This window comes from Phodopus roborovskii, unplaced genomic scaffold (genome assembly GCF_943737965.1).
Source record: "Phodopus roborovskii unplaced genomic scaffold, PHOROB, whole genome shotgun sequence".
Lineage (NCBI taxonomy): Eukaryota > Metazoa > Chordata > Mammalia > Rodentia > Cricetidae > Phodopus > Phodopus roborovskii.
The window spans coordinates 22,151,556-22,166,674 of NW_026126459.1; the positions used below are offsets into that span (position 1 = coordinate 22,151,556).

A 15,119-nucleotide genomic window follows, 5' to 3' on the forward strand; every position below is an offset into this window, starting at 1 on the left:
AAATATTAATTACAAAATGCCCTTTTCCCACAGCCCCCAGGAGAGAACTGCATATAAGCTTCATCTTCACCCCCACAGCTCCCTACAGAGAAGGGTCTGAGGCCTCACATACCCTAACCCCACCACCACCCCAGGAAGAGGGTCAACTGCAGCACAAGCTTAGGCAGAAAGAGGAAGGGACAGGAAAACAAGGGCACCCATCACCCTCTGGCTCCCCCTGGGGCCAGCTCACTTTTGTGCGTTATAACATAGTCAACTATACAACTGGGGTGAGGATCACCCAGTTTCTCTCTATCCCCCACCTTACAGCAGTCACAGCCAGGGGGTGGGAAAGGGGGTGAGGAAAGGGCGGTAGGCTGGGTAGTGGAGGGGGCCCCCCCACAAGGGGAGCTCCATGTGTCCGCCCCACACCCCCCTACCATTTATAAACTGGTTTTGTAAAAAGAAAATAGATATATTTATATAGAATATATAAAGCACAAAAATTAGTAGTTTTACATTTGCTCTCCCCGGGGGTTGGGGGAGGGGAGGGTTCTCACCTCCAGCCGGCCCCCCCATGCCCCACAAGACTATGTACAACCCCATGTATAAATAGATAAATACCCCCCACCCTCCCCGCGCTGACACTAAGCTCCCCACCCCCACATCACCACCCATTCCCACCAGACCAGCAGCAGTTTGGTGACTGAGGGAAAGCGAGAGCTCTGGGCCACACCCTGCCTCATTGGGTATGGGCATGCCACACAGGGATAGCCCTCACCCTACCCCCCACACCCCATCCAGGGGCTGGAGGGCAAATGGGCTCAGGATGAGGCTGAGGAAACAGGAGAGAGAGATCCTGGTCCTAGGTTTAGCACACCCCTCCCGCCTCCATGTCCAGATGGAGAAGGAAGTTCTAGAGCAACTAGGGGCCAGTCATCCCCAATCTTCATCACCATTTGCCTCAACCACCATCCCATGCCCATAATTAAAAACAAAGATGGATTTTTGTTGTTGTTATTGTTGTTGTTCTCCTCCTCCTACCCCCCTTCCACCCACTAGAAGAGGGCAGTGAGGTGGGGGAGAGAGTCGGGGCAGTAGGGGGCTTGGAGAGGGTCTCACATTTCAAAACAGCAAAAAATCCAACACTTAAATGAGGTAGGTGTGGGTGCGGGGTCTCCTTGCCCGGCTTGCCCAGCTTGCCCTCCTGGGCATCTGGATGCCTCTTTCCCATCACGTTGCATTTGTCAGAGTGGAAAACAAGGAAACACAACCCATAGAGAGACAGAGACACAGAGGTAAAGAGGGAGACAGAGACAGATAGAGAGGAAGGAAGGGGATGGGGGTGAGGGTAGGGGCAGGACCCGGCAGGCAGGGCCAGGTGTGGGACCCGGCCTTTGGGATTGTCAAGCTTTAGTCAAGTCTCTTTGCAGCCTTGAGTTGGGCCAGAGAGGTCGGTGGAGGCAGCAGGGCTGCGAGGCCCGGCCACACATCCTCCTCCTCCCTCCCTGCTGCCTCCCAGACACTTCTGGGTAGTTCCCGGCCCATATCCCCCTCAAACCTGAGATGCCCAGTGGCTGCTTCTGTCTGTCCCCTCCTAGAGCTGGGGGCAGAGATGCCAGCCTAAGGGCCGGTGGCAGGGAAGAAGGTTGTCCCTGGTGCCCAGGGTGGGCTTGGCCTAGGGCCCTCTGCCCCAGCCTCCTGCTCCAGGGGCTCCGGTCAGCCGGCAGCCCCAGCCCTGGGTCCTAGCTCTGGCTGCTACCGCTCTTCCCCCTCATCCCTTTCAGGGAAGAGGTGGGGGGGTGGGGGGATTCCCCTGCCTGGTAGCCTCAAAGCTTCTTAGTTCATCCATTTCCGACAGTTCCAGGCTCCACAGTGACAGGGGATCTTGTGCTGATCGTCCTCAAAATCAAACTGATAGTCATAGGTCAGCTAGAAAGAAAAAACACAGAGCCATGGTGAAGAAGATGCTAGGGGTTGAGATGCTACCCAAGGGCAGTGGCCTCGGAATCCAACTCCTAGGCAATGGCAGGAGAGGAGGGTTTCTCTGTCACCTACTCAGGAAGCTTCCTCTCACCTCCTCTCCTTTGGGGATTCGCCGGCTGGAGATGATGATGATTTTGTCCTCCTTGTCAAATGTCACAACTTCTGCTACACAGTTCGGGGCACAGGAGTGGTTAATGTACCTGGATAGCAGGACAGAATCAGTGTCAGTGACACCAGGCAACACCCAGAAGTGCCCACTAGAGACACTTACACCTTCCTCGCTCACCTGGCAGGGCCTCCAGTCAATGTAGCATCAATCACGTGCTCATTGTTTATCCGGAACATGTAGATGCCTCGATTCTAGACAGGCCCAAGTTGTGAAAGGAACAAAAATCTTAGGAAGCAAACTCAGGCAATGGGCTTCTCTGACATGACCAAATCCTCCTGCCTTCTCCCTCCCTGCAATCTTTCAACCACCTCCTGGATTCAAACCTGCCCCGTGCTCCTTGACAAGAGGGTGGACTCCACCACACCATTCCTTAGCCATCCTCAAGTACCTGCTCCTCATAGATTTTCTCCCGACGATTGGCCACCTCGTTGCGAATGATGGTGCCAATGTACTCAATGACCATCGTGTGCTTTTCTAGGTCCTTGGCTGCATAGAGCCCTAGGCCCTGGATACGGGAGCGAGCCAGATAAACATTGTTCTTCCACTCAGTGCGCAGGCGCCGGTACTGAGATGACTTGGAGTGCACAAACTGCTTGCTGTACGGGGTGTTGGTCTCGCCTGTGAAGGTGCTCTGATATGCCTTAGACATGCTGGTGCTGTTCAAGGTATGGGGCCTGGGAGGTGATACAGTCCATGACAAGACAGACCAAGCACACATCGCCCCCTTCCTCCCTGGGGTATATACCATCAATCAGCAAGTACTCCAAGTGCTTGCTGCCCTGGGAAGGAGCGGAAGCACCTGGGTCTCAGCTTGGAAGAGGCAGTGAGTAGACCCTGAAACCCTTCTGGACACCCTGGGTAGCAGAGACCACCCAGAATAGGGAGTAGGTATAGAGAGGGAAGAGGCACCAATTCCCCTACACTGAGCCTGCTCTCCCATTTCATACTGCCTACCACCCCCCCTGCCAAACCATGCTCCAGGCCATACTCTTAGAGGTCTTCCCCAAGCAGCCCAGGCCCAGAATTTAAGCTGATGGTTTGTTCAGCCATCTGAGTCCTGCCTCCTGCATATGCTGTACACCCTGAAAATGGGGGGGCCACCTGAACTGCAGTGGCTATGAATTCACAACCTGATGGTATCCTTCTTTCCTTCATACCGTCCTGCTCTGCAGCATGGCACAGGGCTCTGTGCAGATGGCTCAGTGCAGGGGAATGGCTGCTGCCTGGTGGTAGTCTTTCACCACCCTCGGGCACCAGCCAGAGTCTTGCCCAGAGCAGTGGTTTTCAAACACCTGGGGTGATTTTTCTGTTTTATTTAGCAGAATTTCTTTTCTTCAGCAAAATGTTGATTGCAACTCCAATCCATAGATGAAATTGGAATTATTCTGACTAAATCCAATTTGAGGAAGGTGGTGAAGTTACACACAGAAGGGCAAGTCTGCCCACTCGATTCTGTGTTCTGGGGTTTTGGGAACATATGTACTTATAGTTTGAAAACCACTGCTGTAGAGCATCAAGGACTAGGGCTAACTAGGGGTAGAGTGTTCAACATTCTATGACAGCCTTCAAGCCACCAAAGGCCTTCATGGGAAGCCCTGCTACCATGGATTCTGCCTCCCTCTACCCAAAGTCCAAGGTTAGGCTAGTGCGGTACACAGAAAGACCAGCAATCCACAAGTTAAGAGCAGGCTCTAGTCCCAGCTGTGTGACCTTTATCTAGTCACGCAGTCTTTCTGGGCCTCAGTTTTCTCAGCTATAAAACAGGGATCATACCACCTGCCCTACCTACCTCATAAGGTTGTTGTGAGGATCAAATGAGATAATGGATGTGAAAACGCTTTGAAAAAAAAAGTATAAAGTGCTATACAAATGTAAGGTTGTATTATTTTCTATAATACTTTTTAAATTATTTATAAACCAACTCAGCTTTGGAAAGGGATGATGACCCTAGCACTCATGGGGTGTCTGAGGTTTGGGAGTATCACCGGCCCCTCTGGAAGCAAGACCAAAGAAGAAAGAAGTGACCAGCTCCCGTACATCTCTCATCACAAAGAACCTCCCCAGCAGCCGTTCCCAGGGCACCTAGGGCACTCTGTCCTGCATCCCTGGTCAACCCAGGACACCTGAGCTGATGAGGGAAGAGGAACAGGATACCCCAGTGACGATTGTGTACCTCTATCCAGGTCTATGGGTGACTCCCCAGGTTCTTGGAAAAGACTCTGATCTGCACCTCAAACTCCCACAATGAGGCCAGGTGGCCCTGCCCAAACCCACAGTCCACGGCCCCAGCCGCACAAGCTCACCGTTTGTAGTGTGTGAGGATTTTAGGTTCTGATCTGGCACAGCCGGTGGGGTTGATCATGAGTGGCAGTTCCATCAGAGGGTGGCGCCCATAGCGAAATAAATAGTTCTGACAGCTCTCCACCCCAGGGAGCTGTGGGCACAGGGAGCCTGCCTTAGTCCCTTTGAGGCAGAACCAGATTTCCCAGTGCCCACCTCGCCCCAGCTCCTGGACACTGGCTTACCGATTCAGCTATACGGAGCACAGCATGCACTGTCAGCCCAAAGAGCTCTTCGCCTTTCAGGTACTCAGGGAAGAGCCTCAGCATGTCAGCTTCTTTTCTCATGGCAGCCACAGGTTCAATGATGCGATTCCACACAGCTAAGGGGGGAGACAGACAGCATAACAACATCTGCTTACTTTCTACCATGACTGTCACTGCCCTGTGATTCTTCAGGACCTACTCCTGATCTCCTAGTCCCAGAAGCCTCCATGACAAACACAGGCCCCAAAGACCCAGCCAGAAGCCACAGTTGCTACTGATTGGGCATACATGCTTTGGAGTTGGGAAGACTATGTTCAAGTTTGAGCAATGGCTATGGGACTTAAGCCAAATACTCAAATCTCCTCACAACACTTGGTCACTGTTATGTCTAGATGGCATAATCACAACAGTGCTCATTTTCTAGGGTCGCAGGGACAAAACAACCTATATGGTCACCCTATTAATTAAACCGTGACTCGTAGTACATGCTCAATAAAACATACTTTCTGCTGCTTTATTTATCATCAACACAGAAACAAAGAAAAAGGAATGACCTCAGCAGTTAGGATCAATTGTTGCTTTTCCAAAGGAACCAGGTTCAGTTCCCAACACCCATAAACTTATTCACAACCCTTTTTATCTCTAGTCTCAGAGAATCCAACACACTCTCTTCTTGCCTCCATGGGCACTGAATGCATGACAAACACAGACATACATGCATGCAAAATACCCATACACACAAAAATTCAAATTTAAAAACAAAACAAAAACAAAAAAAGACTTTTTAAGGGTAGGGCTAAAGCTCAATGGTGTTAAGTTTGCCTAGCATGTCCAGAGTCCTGGGTTCCATCCCCAGTAACACAACAAACAAGACTCCAAAAAGGATTTTACATATGGAAAAAGGGAATTTAGAACTATGTATAATAGAGAACAGGATCTCAAAGCATCACCATTCAACTTAGTGGTAGTGGCACACGCCTTTAATCTCATCCCAGCACTTGGAAGGCAGAGACAGTCGGACCTCTGAGCGAGGCCAGCCTGGTCTACTGAGCAAGTTTCAAGATAGCCAGGCTATACAAAAAAACCCTATCTCCAAAACAAACAAAAAACCAAACTACAAACAAACCCTTCATCATTTAATCTACCAAGATTAAAGAAAAAAAGTTAAACATGGAAATTTTTTTTTTCTTTCTCTCAAGAAGAGGTTTCCTATGGCCCAGGTTGGCTTCCAGATCACTATAAGGATGTGACCCTGAACTCAGATCTTCCTGCCTTAATCTTCAAGTATTGTTATTACAGGGGTGAGGCACCATTGTTTGACTAAGAAAATATTTTCAACTGCAAAGGTATTTCAAGTGTCTGGGTTTTCAGGACACCGTGCCACTTGAGGTAAGGGCAGGACACTACAGCTTCATGGCTCTAGAAAATGACTCCTGAGAAAAACTTTCCCAATCCTAGGAGTGCTTACCTTGGGGAGAGGCATCAGTGAAGACCAGGTCCTCTAAACCCTGCTCAATGACTTTGATCACAAACTCAGGCCGCCCATTATTCTCACTGATGGAGCAGCGATAGCAGCAGCGGCGATTGTTGGTGCGAAGGCTCCAATAGATGCGCGTGGCCTCGTAGCCCACAGGATAGAGGGCAGTGGCACTGTGGAAGTCAGCCATCTGGTGTGGGAGCAGCTGTCCAATGGCATGGAACACAAGACCCCCTACTCGGAACATATGTAGCCGCTCCCCCCGCTGGATGATGCTGGCGATCTGCTTCACCTCGTCCCGTTCAATGTAGACCCTCCGGAAGACAGCAAAGGAGCTCAGTTCCTGCTCACAGGGCCCCTTGATCTTGTGCATTGGACACAGCATAGTCTTGTCCTTAAAGAACATGCACTTAGCACGGATGGCACAGGCAAAATGGTAGACATTGGGGCAACGCATGCGATTGCAGCTGCTAGTGGCACCAGTTCGCTGGCACAGGGAGCACTTGGTTAGCAATCCTCGGTGCAGGGCAACCTCCACATTCATCAATGCCCCACCCTGGGTTTCATACACCTCCGTGGACCACAGTGCACAGTTGAGGTGTACCCAGAGGTCCAAGTCAAGATTGAGTAGGCGGGCAGGCCCATCAGTGGCACCATCTCCCTCTTCGTGACAGAAGCAGCATCGTCGCATGTCTCGAGGCACCTTGTTTGGTCTCAAGGCTGTACCAAGCTGCTCCATAAACTCTGCCACCTCCCGCTCACCCTCTTGTCGTCCACTGCCCTTCTGGATAGTCAGCAGTAGTCGCAGCCGCTTCCAGCGTACCCCTTTCCACTTTTTGAGGCGTGGGGGACGGGAATCTTCACTCTCTTCCGGGGGCCGGGCTCGGGGTTTGGGCCGGGCAGATTCAGGGGATGAAGCCAGTGGTAGAGGTGAAGGGATTGGTGGTTCAGTTGGGGGTTCAGCCTGAAGTTCAACCAGGGGTTCAGCAGGGGGGCTGGCAGGAGAGGGTGCCAAGGGGGATGGAGGTGGGGAAGGTTCCTCAGGAGGTGGGGCGGAGAGCTGCCTCACATCCAAGTTGGAGACGTTGTAAGTGTAGCTGTGCTGGGAGGATGGTTCTGGGGCAGAACTCTCCTACAGGAAGACACCCTGGGTGTTAGTGCCAGTTCTTCAGCTGACCAGCCTCTCCTTCCTCTCGACCAGACTCCACTCCCTCAAAAGCCATTGTCTTCTCTGCCCTGGGAAAACCTTCTTCCTAAAACTGACCCTTCTTCCTCCAGACCTACCTGTTTCAGGAGGCTCAAGATGTCTAACTGGCTCTTGAGGGTGTAGCCAGGCAACACTGCATCAAACTGCCTTAGCCAATCAGGTCCAGTGTCCAGGCCCTTGCCACTCAAACCTTTTTCTTTCCCACCTATAGAAAGGAAAGTGTCAGTCTTCCACCAGAACTCTTCTCTGATCTGAAAGTGGTCTCCTGCTCTACTCACCAGGACCCTCAGCTTCCACCTTCTTGGGCTCAAGGCCTGCCCGGGCAGGGCTGTCTGGGAACAGCACCTCGTAGGAGTTGGGTATCTTCATGCTTAGTAACTCTGCCACTGCTACCATCACACCATTCAGATTCTGGTGGGGCAGAAGAAAGGATGGGAGAAAACAGCAGCATCCTCAGTGAGCCCTGCTAGGGGAAGGCAAGGACACAAACCCATGGCACAAGGGTGATCACACAACCTTTCCTAGACCATGACAGGTACACACAGGAGTTCCACAGAGGGAGTGACATTGCAGACGATTGCAAAGAATCTTATATTACTGTTTTAACTGTTTTCCAACTTTCTTTGACCATAGAACTCTGCAGCAGGGGTCCATCAAATGTAAATGGAGGAGAGAGTGGTCTTGTACCATTTGGCACTGGATAGTCTATTGGTTGATTGCCTTTATCCATGGATGATGAGCCTTATGAGACCCTACTTCCCTTGCTCAGCCCACAGACCATCCATAGACCAGTCTTTCAAACAAAGCAGGTACTCAGGACAAACAGTTGGACAGCTGATTTTTTTTTTTTTTCCCCCTTTCTAATCCAGACTAGAGCTGCTGAAGAGTGCTCTCTGATCCAAGTTCTCCTTGGCTTCCAGGTCCCCCTAAGACAAACCTTGGCGGCGGCAGCAGAGACCGTCAGCATGACTGACACCTCACTTCCTTTGCCTTTTTCCCAAGCTGCAGCAGGTAGCTTTCCAGGGACTTCCAGGTCAAGTGCCCCATAAGGTTTTGTATCTGGGAAAACTGGATTTTGAAAAAGAGAGGAACTCCTGTAGCTTCAGTCACTCTCCAGTACAGCCCTAGCCCCTCACATCTGACAACCCAGCCATACTGGGCCTGCCCATGCCATAGTTAGCACATACCAGGGATGCTGGCACGGGGGATGATGGGGATGACAGGGGAGAGGGCCCGAGTGTCCTGCTCCCACCGTCCAGAGACCAGCTGTGGGAAACGTGGGGCCTCTTCCCCAAGGATGCTCTCGGGGGATGAAGCCGGCACGATACTATCAGGAGAATCACTGTCCTCATCGCTCTCCATCCTGAAGGCAAATGCAAACAGGTGTTGGTACAGACCCATGGAGTCCCCCTCTCAAAGGCAGTCACCAGGAGGTGTAGCAGTAACTGAAACCTGCCCCCAGCTAAGGAAATACCAGGCCGTCTGTCCTGCACCCAATTCCCCACCTGACATCCTCAGTCTGATTATGAGGGGGTGTAGGCAGAGCAGCCAGCAGGTCTAAACTCTTCACCTCTGCAGCATCTGAGGGGTAAGGAGGGAGGAAAATCAAGGTGAAGCTCTGCCATAAGTCACCATAACACCCTATTTACATCTTGAAACAACAACTGTCACATGAATTTTACAGATCTAGTTTATACAGAGGAAATCAAGGCTCACACAAGTCAAGCTACTTGGTCAAGTAACACAGCTAAACACACTCATGTGCTGGAGTTCAAACACAGGTTAGGCTGTGGCTTTATATCCATGAATGCTGGACTGATTTTTCTCACAAAACTTCTCTCACACCCACCCTGTTACCTACTTCCCCAACTGCCTTTGCACCAGACTCTAGAAGCCCATCATTGTCCTGAACCAAACAACCACAAATGTGCCATTCCCACCAAATGCACAAGGCAGCATGCAACCCTTTCATTTCTGAAACTGAGTGGCAGGGTACCACTCATGCCTGGCACTCTTCCACCAAATCCCCATGGGAAAGGGAGGACAGCTTCTCACTTACCCCTCAATGTTCCCTCAGTGTCCTGGGCAGAGGCTGCGTCCTTGGGGTGCTCCCCCAGCTCGTCAGAGGGCGTAACACCATTCACCATCTTCTGCTGCACCGATGGGGGTGGGGTGGGGGGCAGCGACGAGGGTGGTGTCGGCGGGTTACTCAGGTTATTCTGGGGGGGTGGGGTGGGTGTTGTGTGCAAGGTGGCATAGGGAGACTGGTATAATCTCCTGGTCCCACATTACATCAGCATTTTCCTCCAGTCTTTCATCCCTACCTCCAACCCCAAGAACTTTATTATTCCCAAAAGGTATTGCCATTTTTCTGACCTTGGTGAGCAGCTGAGAATAGTAGTCAAGGCCGGCGTGTAGAGCCCCACTTCCAAAAGCCCCCCTGAGCTGGCTCTGCCCACTGACTAGGCAGCCACTGCCAAAGGGAGCAAAGAGGCTAAAATTGGCGGTGATGGTAGGCTCCGTCAGGGGCAGCTGGGACAGTTCCTAGGAGGGGCAAAATGACAAAGCTGGAAAGCTGCAGCATTCACAGCTAACTCTTCAGAGCTCAGGGGATGGACTTCCCATCCCCCATTCTGAGATGGGTCAATAGCACTGGCTCCTTGGGGATCACCTGTTTTAGCTGTTTGAGTAAGGCCTCATTGGCCCTGACCCCATCTTCTTTCCGCAGCTTCTTTCGGGAGCTCACCAATCTGTCGCTTGTCTTCTGTACCCGCTTAGGCTTCGCTGACAAAGGCTTTCTTGTGGCTGCATCCTAAACCAGAGAAGCCCTGTGAAGGGTGCTGCCCTCACCTAGTCTGACCTAGTCCTACTCATCTGACCTCTATAATTATAGGTTTCACTGTCACATCATGCCAGCCAAAGTACTCACCTCTTTGCTGCTGGAAGTACCCTGTAGTTTCTGCTCCAGCCCTGACAACTTGCTGTCAATGTGTCCATTGATCTCAGCTCGAGGTCCCTCAGGGCCCCGCCCAGCACCAAGCTGCACATTCTTTGCCCGCAGAAGCTTCTGCAAGAGCAGATGCCCAGCCTCTGAGCGGGAGCCTGCTAGCAGAAGGTGATTGCTGGTGCCTGGTGTACCTCCTGGCTCCCCATCAGCCTCTCTTTTTACTGCCTGTGCACCCAGGGCACACGACTCTTCCCGAGGCTCCTGTTTGATGCTGAGCTGGGATGGCTCTTGTACCACCTGTCCATTCACCTGCTCCAGATGCCCAGATACCAGGCTGCTCTGCTCTGGCTTCTGGGCTTCAGTTAGGTTGTCTGAGGGGTCCCAAGGTCCCAGCCCCTTGCCAAAGAACGTATCTGCAAGCTGGGCAGCAGCAGGTGAAACCCTCCCAGGAGGCAGCTCCAAGGTTGGCCCCTGGGGCTTTGGAGTCCCAGGGTGGGTGGGGGTTAGCTGGGCACTGGGGGAAGGTAATTGTGAAGGTCTCTTTGGCTCTTGGGGACTGGATGGTGGAGGTGTGGGATGGACAGGGCCAAGCACTGGTCCTGTAGATAAGGCTCCTTGTGGGACAGGGAGTCGGGGTGGGCCCTGCGGTCTAGGCCCTGCCCCTAGCTCCTGGAGAGGTCCAGTCTGAGATCCAGAAAAACCCCCAGATTGAGGTTGGCAGCTCAGGAGGCCCTGGAGGGGGGAGGGCTGGGTCCCAGCCTCCTGGATCGGCAGAGTCTGGCGCACTGCCTGACTCTGCTGCAGCTGTCGCTGCATGAGGAGTGCCTGTAGCTGCTGCTGTTGCTGAGGGCTCAAGTGCCGCAGCTGTGGGTTTTTGGCCAGGACTCCTTGGAGCTGTGCTCGAAGTTGACCAACTGTAGGCATCACTCCAACCCCAGGAAGACCCTGCCCAGACTGAGGAACAGGTCCTGATTTAGGAGGCTGTGGCCCTGTGTTATTTTGAATGGGCCGATCTAGCCCAATGGGCTGTTGGGAGCCCAGAAGGTTCTGGGCCATAGGCCCAGGCTGTTCCCCTAAGGAAACAGAGGGCTGGGTCAGCAGGTGGGGTACAGATGGGACCTCAGAAGAGGATCCACTCCCTAGTTGCTGCCCATGGTTTCCTCCACCTGTTGTGTGGAGCAAGTTCACTTGCTGTTGTTGGGGTTGTCCTGGGAGCCTTAGTGGTGGCTGCAGCTGCACTGGGGTGGGCTGAGACTGGGCCTGGGACTGGACAAGTAGCAGTTGTGAGTCTCCGGAAACGGAGGGCTTTACCTCCCCTGGCTCAACAGACATTGACTCAGGTGTAGTCCCCACTGCCAATGGCCCTCCTTGATGTGTTGAGGGTCCCTCCGTGACTTCTGAAGGAAGTGATGCCTCTGTAATGCTTTGTTCCTTGCCTGTCAGGAGCAGGGTTGGGCCCAGGGCTCCGGGGCTAGAAAAGTGTTGAAGAGGCTTGGCTGGCATGCCAGGGCCAAGTGTCACCTGCTGCTGCTGCTGCTGCTGCTGCTGCTGCTGAGGAGATAGTAAAGTTCGATTCTGATTCAAGAGGCCCATCTGCTGCTGTTGTTGTTGCTGCTGCTGCTGCTGCTGCTGAAGATGTTGCTGCTGCTGCTGAAGATGCTGCTGCTGAAGATGTTGCTGTTGTTGCTGGTGCAGCTGCTGCTGAAGGTGCAGCTGTTGCTGCTGCAGCTGTTGGTGCTGCTGTTGCTGCTGTAAGGAGCCCAATGCCTGAGCACTCATTTTGGGCTGCACACCATGTGACATCATTCCTTGCTGAAGATGGGAAAGCCCTGTCATAGACCCCTGTTGTTGGTGCTGCTGCTGTTGCTGCTGGGCTGTGAGAAGTCGGTGTCCCATAAGGCTGTGACCCTGCTGTGCCAGCTGAGGGGAACTCAGCACCCTGGACTGAGTCATAAGCACCTGTCTGTGAGGGCCCTGAGGACCCAAAGCTCCAGAGTGCTGCTGCTGTTGCTGTTGCTGCTGCTGTTGCAGCACAGTGACCTGGGCAGGACCCAGCATGCCCTGGGACCCCTGTGATTGCTGAGGGGACAACTGTTGAACCAGGAGGCCCTGGTGGTTGCTGGGAGGCATAAGGCCCTGAGGCTTGGGACCCAGAGCCTGGTTCTGTACTCCAGGACCCTGTTGCTGTTGGACTGCGACCTGCCCTAAGAGGTGTTGCTGTTGTTGCTGTTGTTGTTGCTGCTGCTGCTGCTGCTGCTGCTGCTGCTGCTGCTGTAATTTCTGGGCCAGCTGCATTCGTTGCTGCTGCAGCTGTAGTTGCCTTTCCTGTAAAAGCCTTGAGTCAGGTCCAAGGCTTCGGAGTGCAAGATTTCCAGGGAAGAAGTTCCCTGAAGGGCCAGTCAAGGATCCAGCCACACCAGGATGCTGCTGTTGCTGCTGCTGGGCCAAGGCAGTATTGAGGAATGGACCACCAGGCTGTCCGGGTAGTACCATACCTCCCGGAGGCAGACGAAGACCTCCAGCTTGCCCACCTGGAGGTGCCTGTGGTGGCTGTAATCCATGGCCAGGGAGCAACTGGCCAGGGAGCTTGGTAAGTACCCGAGAACTCTGAGAAGGGCTAAGAGCCAATACAGCTGAGTGCTGCTGCTGCTGCTGCTGCTGCTGCTGCTGCTGCTGCTGCTGTTGCTTGTTTCGATATTCTGCCATGAGATTTGTGTGCTCCTTCTGCTGTTTCCGGACCTAACATTGGAGTGTTGGGGAAGTCAGTCTGAGGCTGCCCACACCTGCCACCCCTTATCCCTGGTTTTTGGGTACTTGGCTGAACTTTGCTTTCCCCACCTGATCCAGCTGTTTCTGGATCTTGCTTTGCTGTTCTGTAACCAGCTTGAGCTTCTCAGCATCAGCTTCCGGAAACTCACGGCCAGCCTTTTTGGCAGTGCGCTGCTTGGCACACAGAGCCTTCCGGGACTTGCGGTGCACACCAATCTGCTCCTCTAGCACCTTCAGCTGCATCTGTAGGAGCTGCTGGGTATGGAACAGCCATTCTTCATACTGTCGCTGGTCAGCCTCATCTAGGTACAGAACTTGTATGTTAGGATCCGCAAAATGGCAACCCCCTTCCAGACTCCTAAACATTTCTTTGCACCCTCCTTCTCTGCCCATACTCACTGATCACTCCCTGGGCAAAAGTAGGTGGATTGGGACGTGGCTGGGAAGGGTCACTAGCATTCCGCTCCTGTGGTAAGAGAGATTTCTACAAGGTCACTGTTCCATGCCAGGCCCTAAGAAAGGTAGCCCAGTGAAATAATAGTACACAAATTTTCCTATTTCCCCCTTACCTGGCCACTCCCAGGCACCACATGGTTCTGCAGATCATTGCCAGAGCCCCCAGAGAGCCTCTGAGCCAACAGTGAGACTTGCTGCCTGCAGTCCATAAAGCACAGGGGATTATGATGTCAGGGAAGGCACAGTTGAAACACAAACCAATGAGACAAACTGGGAGGGAAACCAGGAAAACTGTGATAGGAAGTCAGCCCACACCAGCCTGAGTCTTACCTGTTCATACCAGGTGCCACTCCAATGCTGCCCTGAGCCATCACTTTCTTGATGCCTTTCAAAGCGACCATCTTGGCCTTTGCAATAGGATCAATGATATCTTCTGCAGCAAATTTGTCCAGATCTAAAAAGAGAAGAGATAAATAAGCTGGGTTTGGGGGTCAAGGCTCCAGGGCTCGATGGCTGTTTTGCCAACACTCTCTTCTCTACATGTACAACAGTGATGTGGCAAGTCCACTCAGTTAAGCAGGAGCCATGCAAACTGGTGCTACAGCACTAATGTTCGTGGAACACACAGTCCTCTTGTTTGCACATTGCTTAAGGGAGTCATTTACTGAGTCACTGTATCATTTTAAGCCTCAGTTTCCCTCTTTTGAAGAGAGACCATGATTGCGACTTTGCCTACCTCATGGAGCTATAGATCATGTGACAAGAATAGAAGCATGCAATGTTAGCCAGATAGTACTCTTCATAGTAGTATTCTACAACCAACATGGCTCAAGAAGCCAAGATACAGGCACCGTGGCAAAGCCCCTTGACAACAGAGCTGTTACATAAAAACATCACCCAATAACCCCCTGTCCTGCCAATCTAGGACTGAGATTAAAAAATAAAAAAATAAAAAATAAAAAATAACTAGTATGGCACAGTGGTGTACAACTGTAATCCCAGCACTCAAAAGGCAATGACACAAAGATTTTGGATTTAAGTCCAGCCTGGGCTATGTAGTGACTCTGCCTCAAAAACAAATAAAACAAACGAGAATAAAACAGGTATGGTTGCATGTGCTTGTAATTCCAGCACTTGACAGATGGAGACAGAAGAATCCTAAATTTAAAGCCATCTTTATCCTCAGTTAAACAGAGAGTTTGAGGTTAGCCTGCGATAGGTCATCTCCTATCTTATTCCTAGCTCCCCACTCAAAAACAAATAAAAAAAATAAACCATACAGAAATAACCACCAAACAATCTCAACCTTCCTAAAGTCCTTTTTTGTTTTTGGGGTGCTTGCTTTATTTTAATTAATTAATTTGTTTGTTTGAGAGAGGCTCTAAGTAGTCCTGGCCATCCTGGAACTCAGTTAGGTAGAGTAGGCTGGCCTTAAACTCTCAGAGATCCTGCCTCTGACTTTCGGCTACTAGGGAGTGTGAAAACTGATTCTCAACTTTGTAAAGGGCTTTCTAAAACTGTTAAGTACACATCTAGCTCTGCTTGTTGTATAATCTTAGACACGTTACTTAACTTTTGTAAGT

The 15,119-nt window shown here is 51.8% G+C and overlaps 1 protein-coding gene across 13 annotated transcripts in view; it reads right to left on the reverse strand.

Moving 5' to 3' along the window:
- Positions 1-980: 980 nt before the first annotated feature.
- Kmt2d (lysine methyltransferase 2D) overlaps positions 981-15,119 on the reverse strand; it is a 36,597-nt gene continuing 22,458 nt past the window's right edge. For 8 of the 13 annotated variants that reach the window (XM_051189823.1, XM_051189834.1, XM_051189826.1 and 5 more), the window contains 21 exons: positions 13,867-13,990; positions 13,650-13,734; positions 13,480-13,546; positions 13,150-13,382; positions 10,294-13,050; positions 10,036-10,176; positions 9,741-9,908; positions 9,424-9,583; positions 8,870-8,945; positions 8,552-8,727; positions 8,302-8,432; positions 7,643-7,775; positions 7,442-7,569; positions 6,149-7,289; positions 4,660-4,796; positions 4,438-4,568; positions 3,924-3,971; positions 2,523-2,808; positions 2,252-2,325; positions 2,057-2,165; positions 981-1,911 (listed from right to left, as the gene is read on the reverse strand). In XM_051189823.1, the coding sequence (XP_051045780.1) occupies positions 1,819-1,911; positions 2,057-2,165; positions 2,252-2,325; positions 2,523-2,808; positions 3,924-3,971; positions 4,438-4,568; positions 4,660-4,796; positions 6,149-7,289; positions 7,442-7,569; positions 7,643-7,775; positions 8,302-8,432; positions 8,552-8,727; positions 8,870-8,945; positions 9,424-9,583; positions 9,741-9,908; positions 10,036-10,176; positions 10,294-13,050; positions 13,150-13,382; positions 13,480-13,546; positions 13,650-13,734; positions 13,867-13,990 (6,398 nt within the window). In that variant the 3' untranslated portion in view covers positions 981-1,818. The remainder of the gene's footprint in view (positions 1,912-2,056; positions 2,166-2,251; positions 2,326-2,522; positions 2,809-3,923; positions 3,972-4,437; positions 4,569-4,659; positions 4,797-6,148; positions 7,290-7,441; positions 7,570-7,642; positions 7,776-8,301; positions 8,433-8,551; positions 8,728-8,869; positions 8,946-9,423; positions 9,584-9,740; positions 9,909-10,035; positions 10,177-10,293; positions 13,051-13,149; positions 13,383-13,479; positions 13,547-13,649; positions 13,735-13,866; positions 13,991-15,119) is intronic. The other 5 variants (XM_051189831.1, XM_051189830.1, XM_051189829.1 and 2 more) reach the window with 3 other exon arrangements.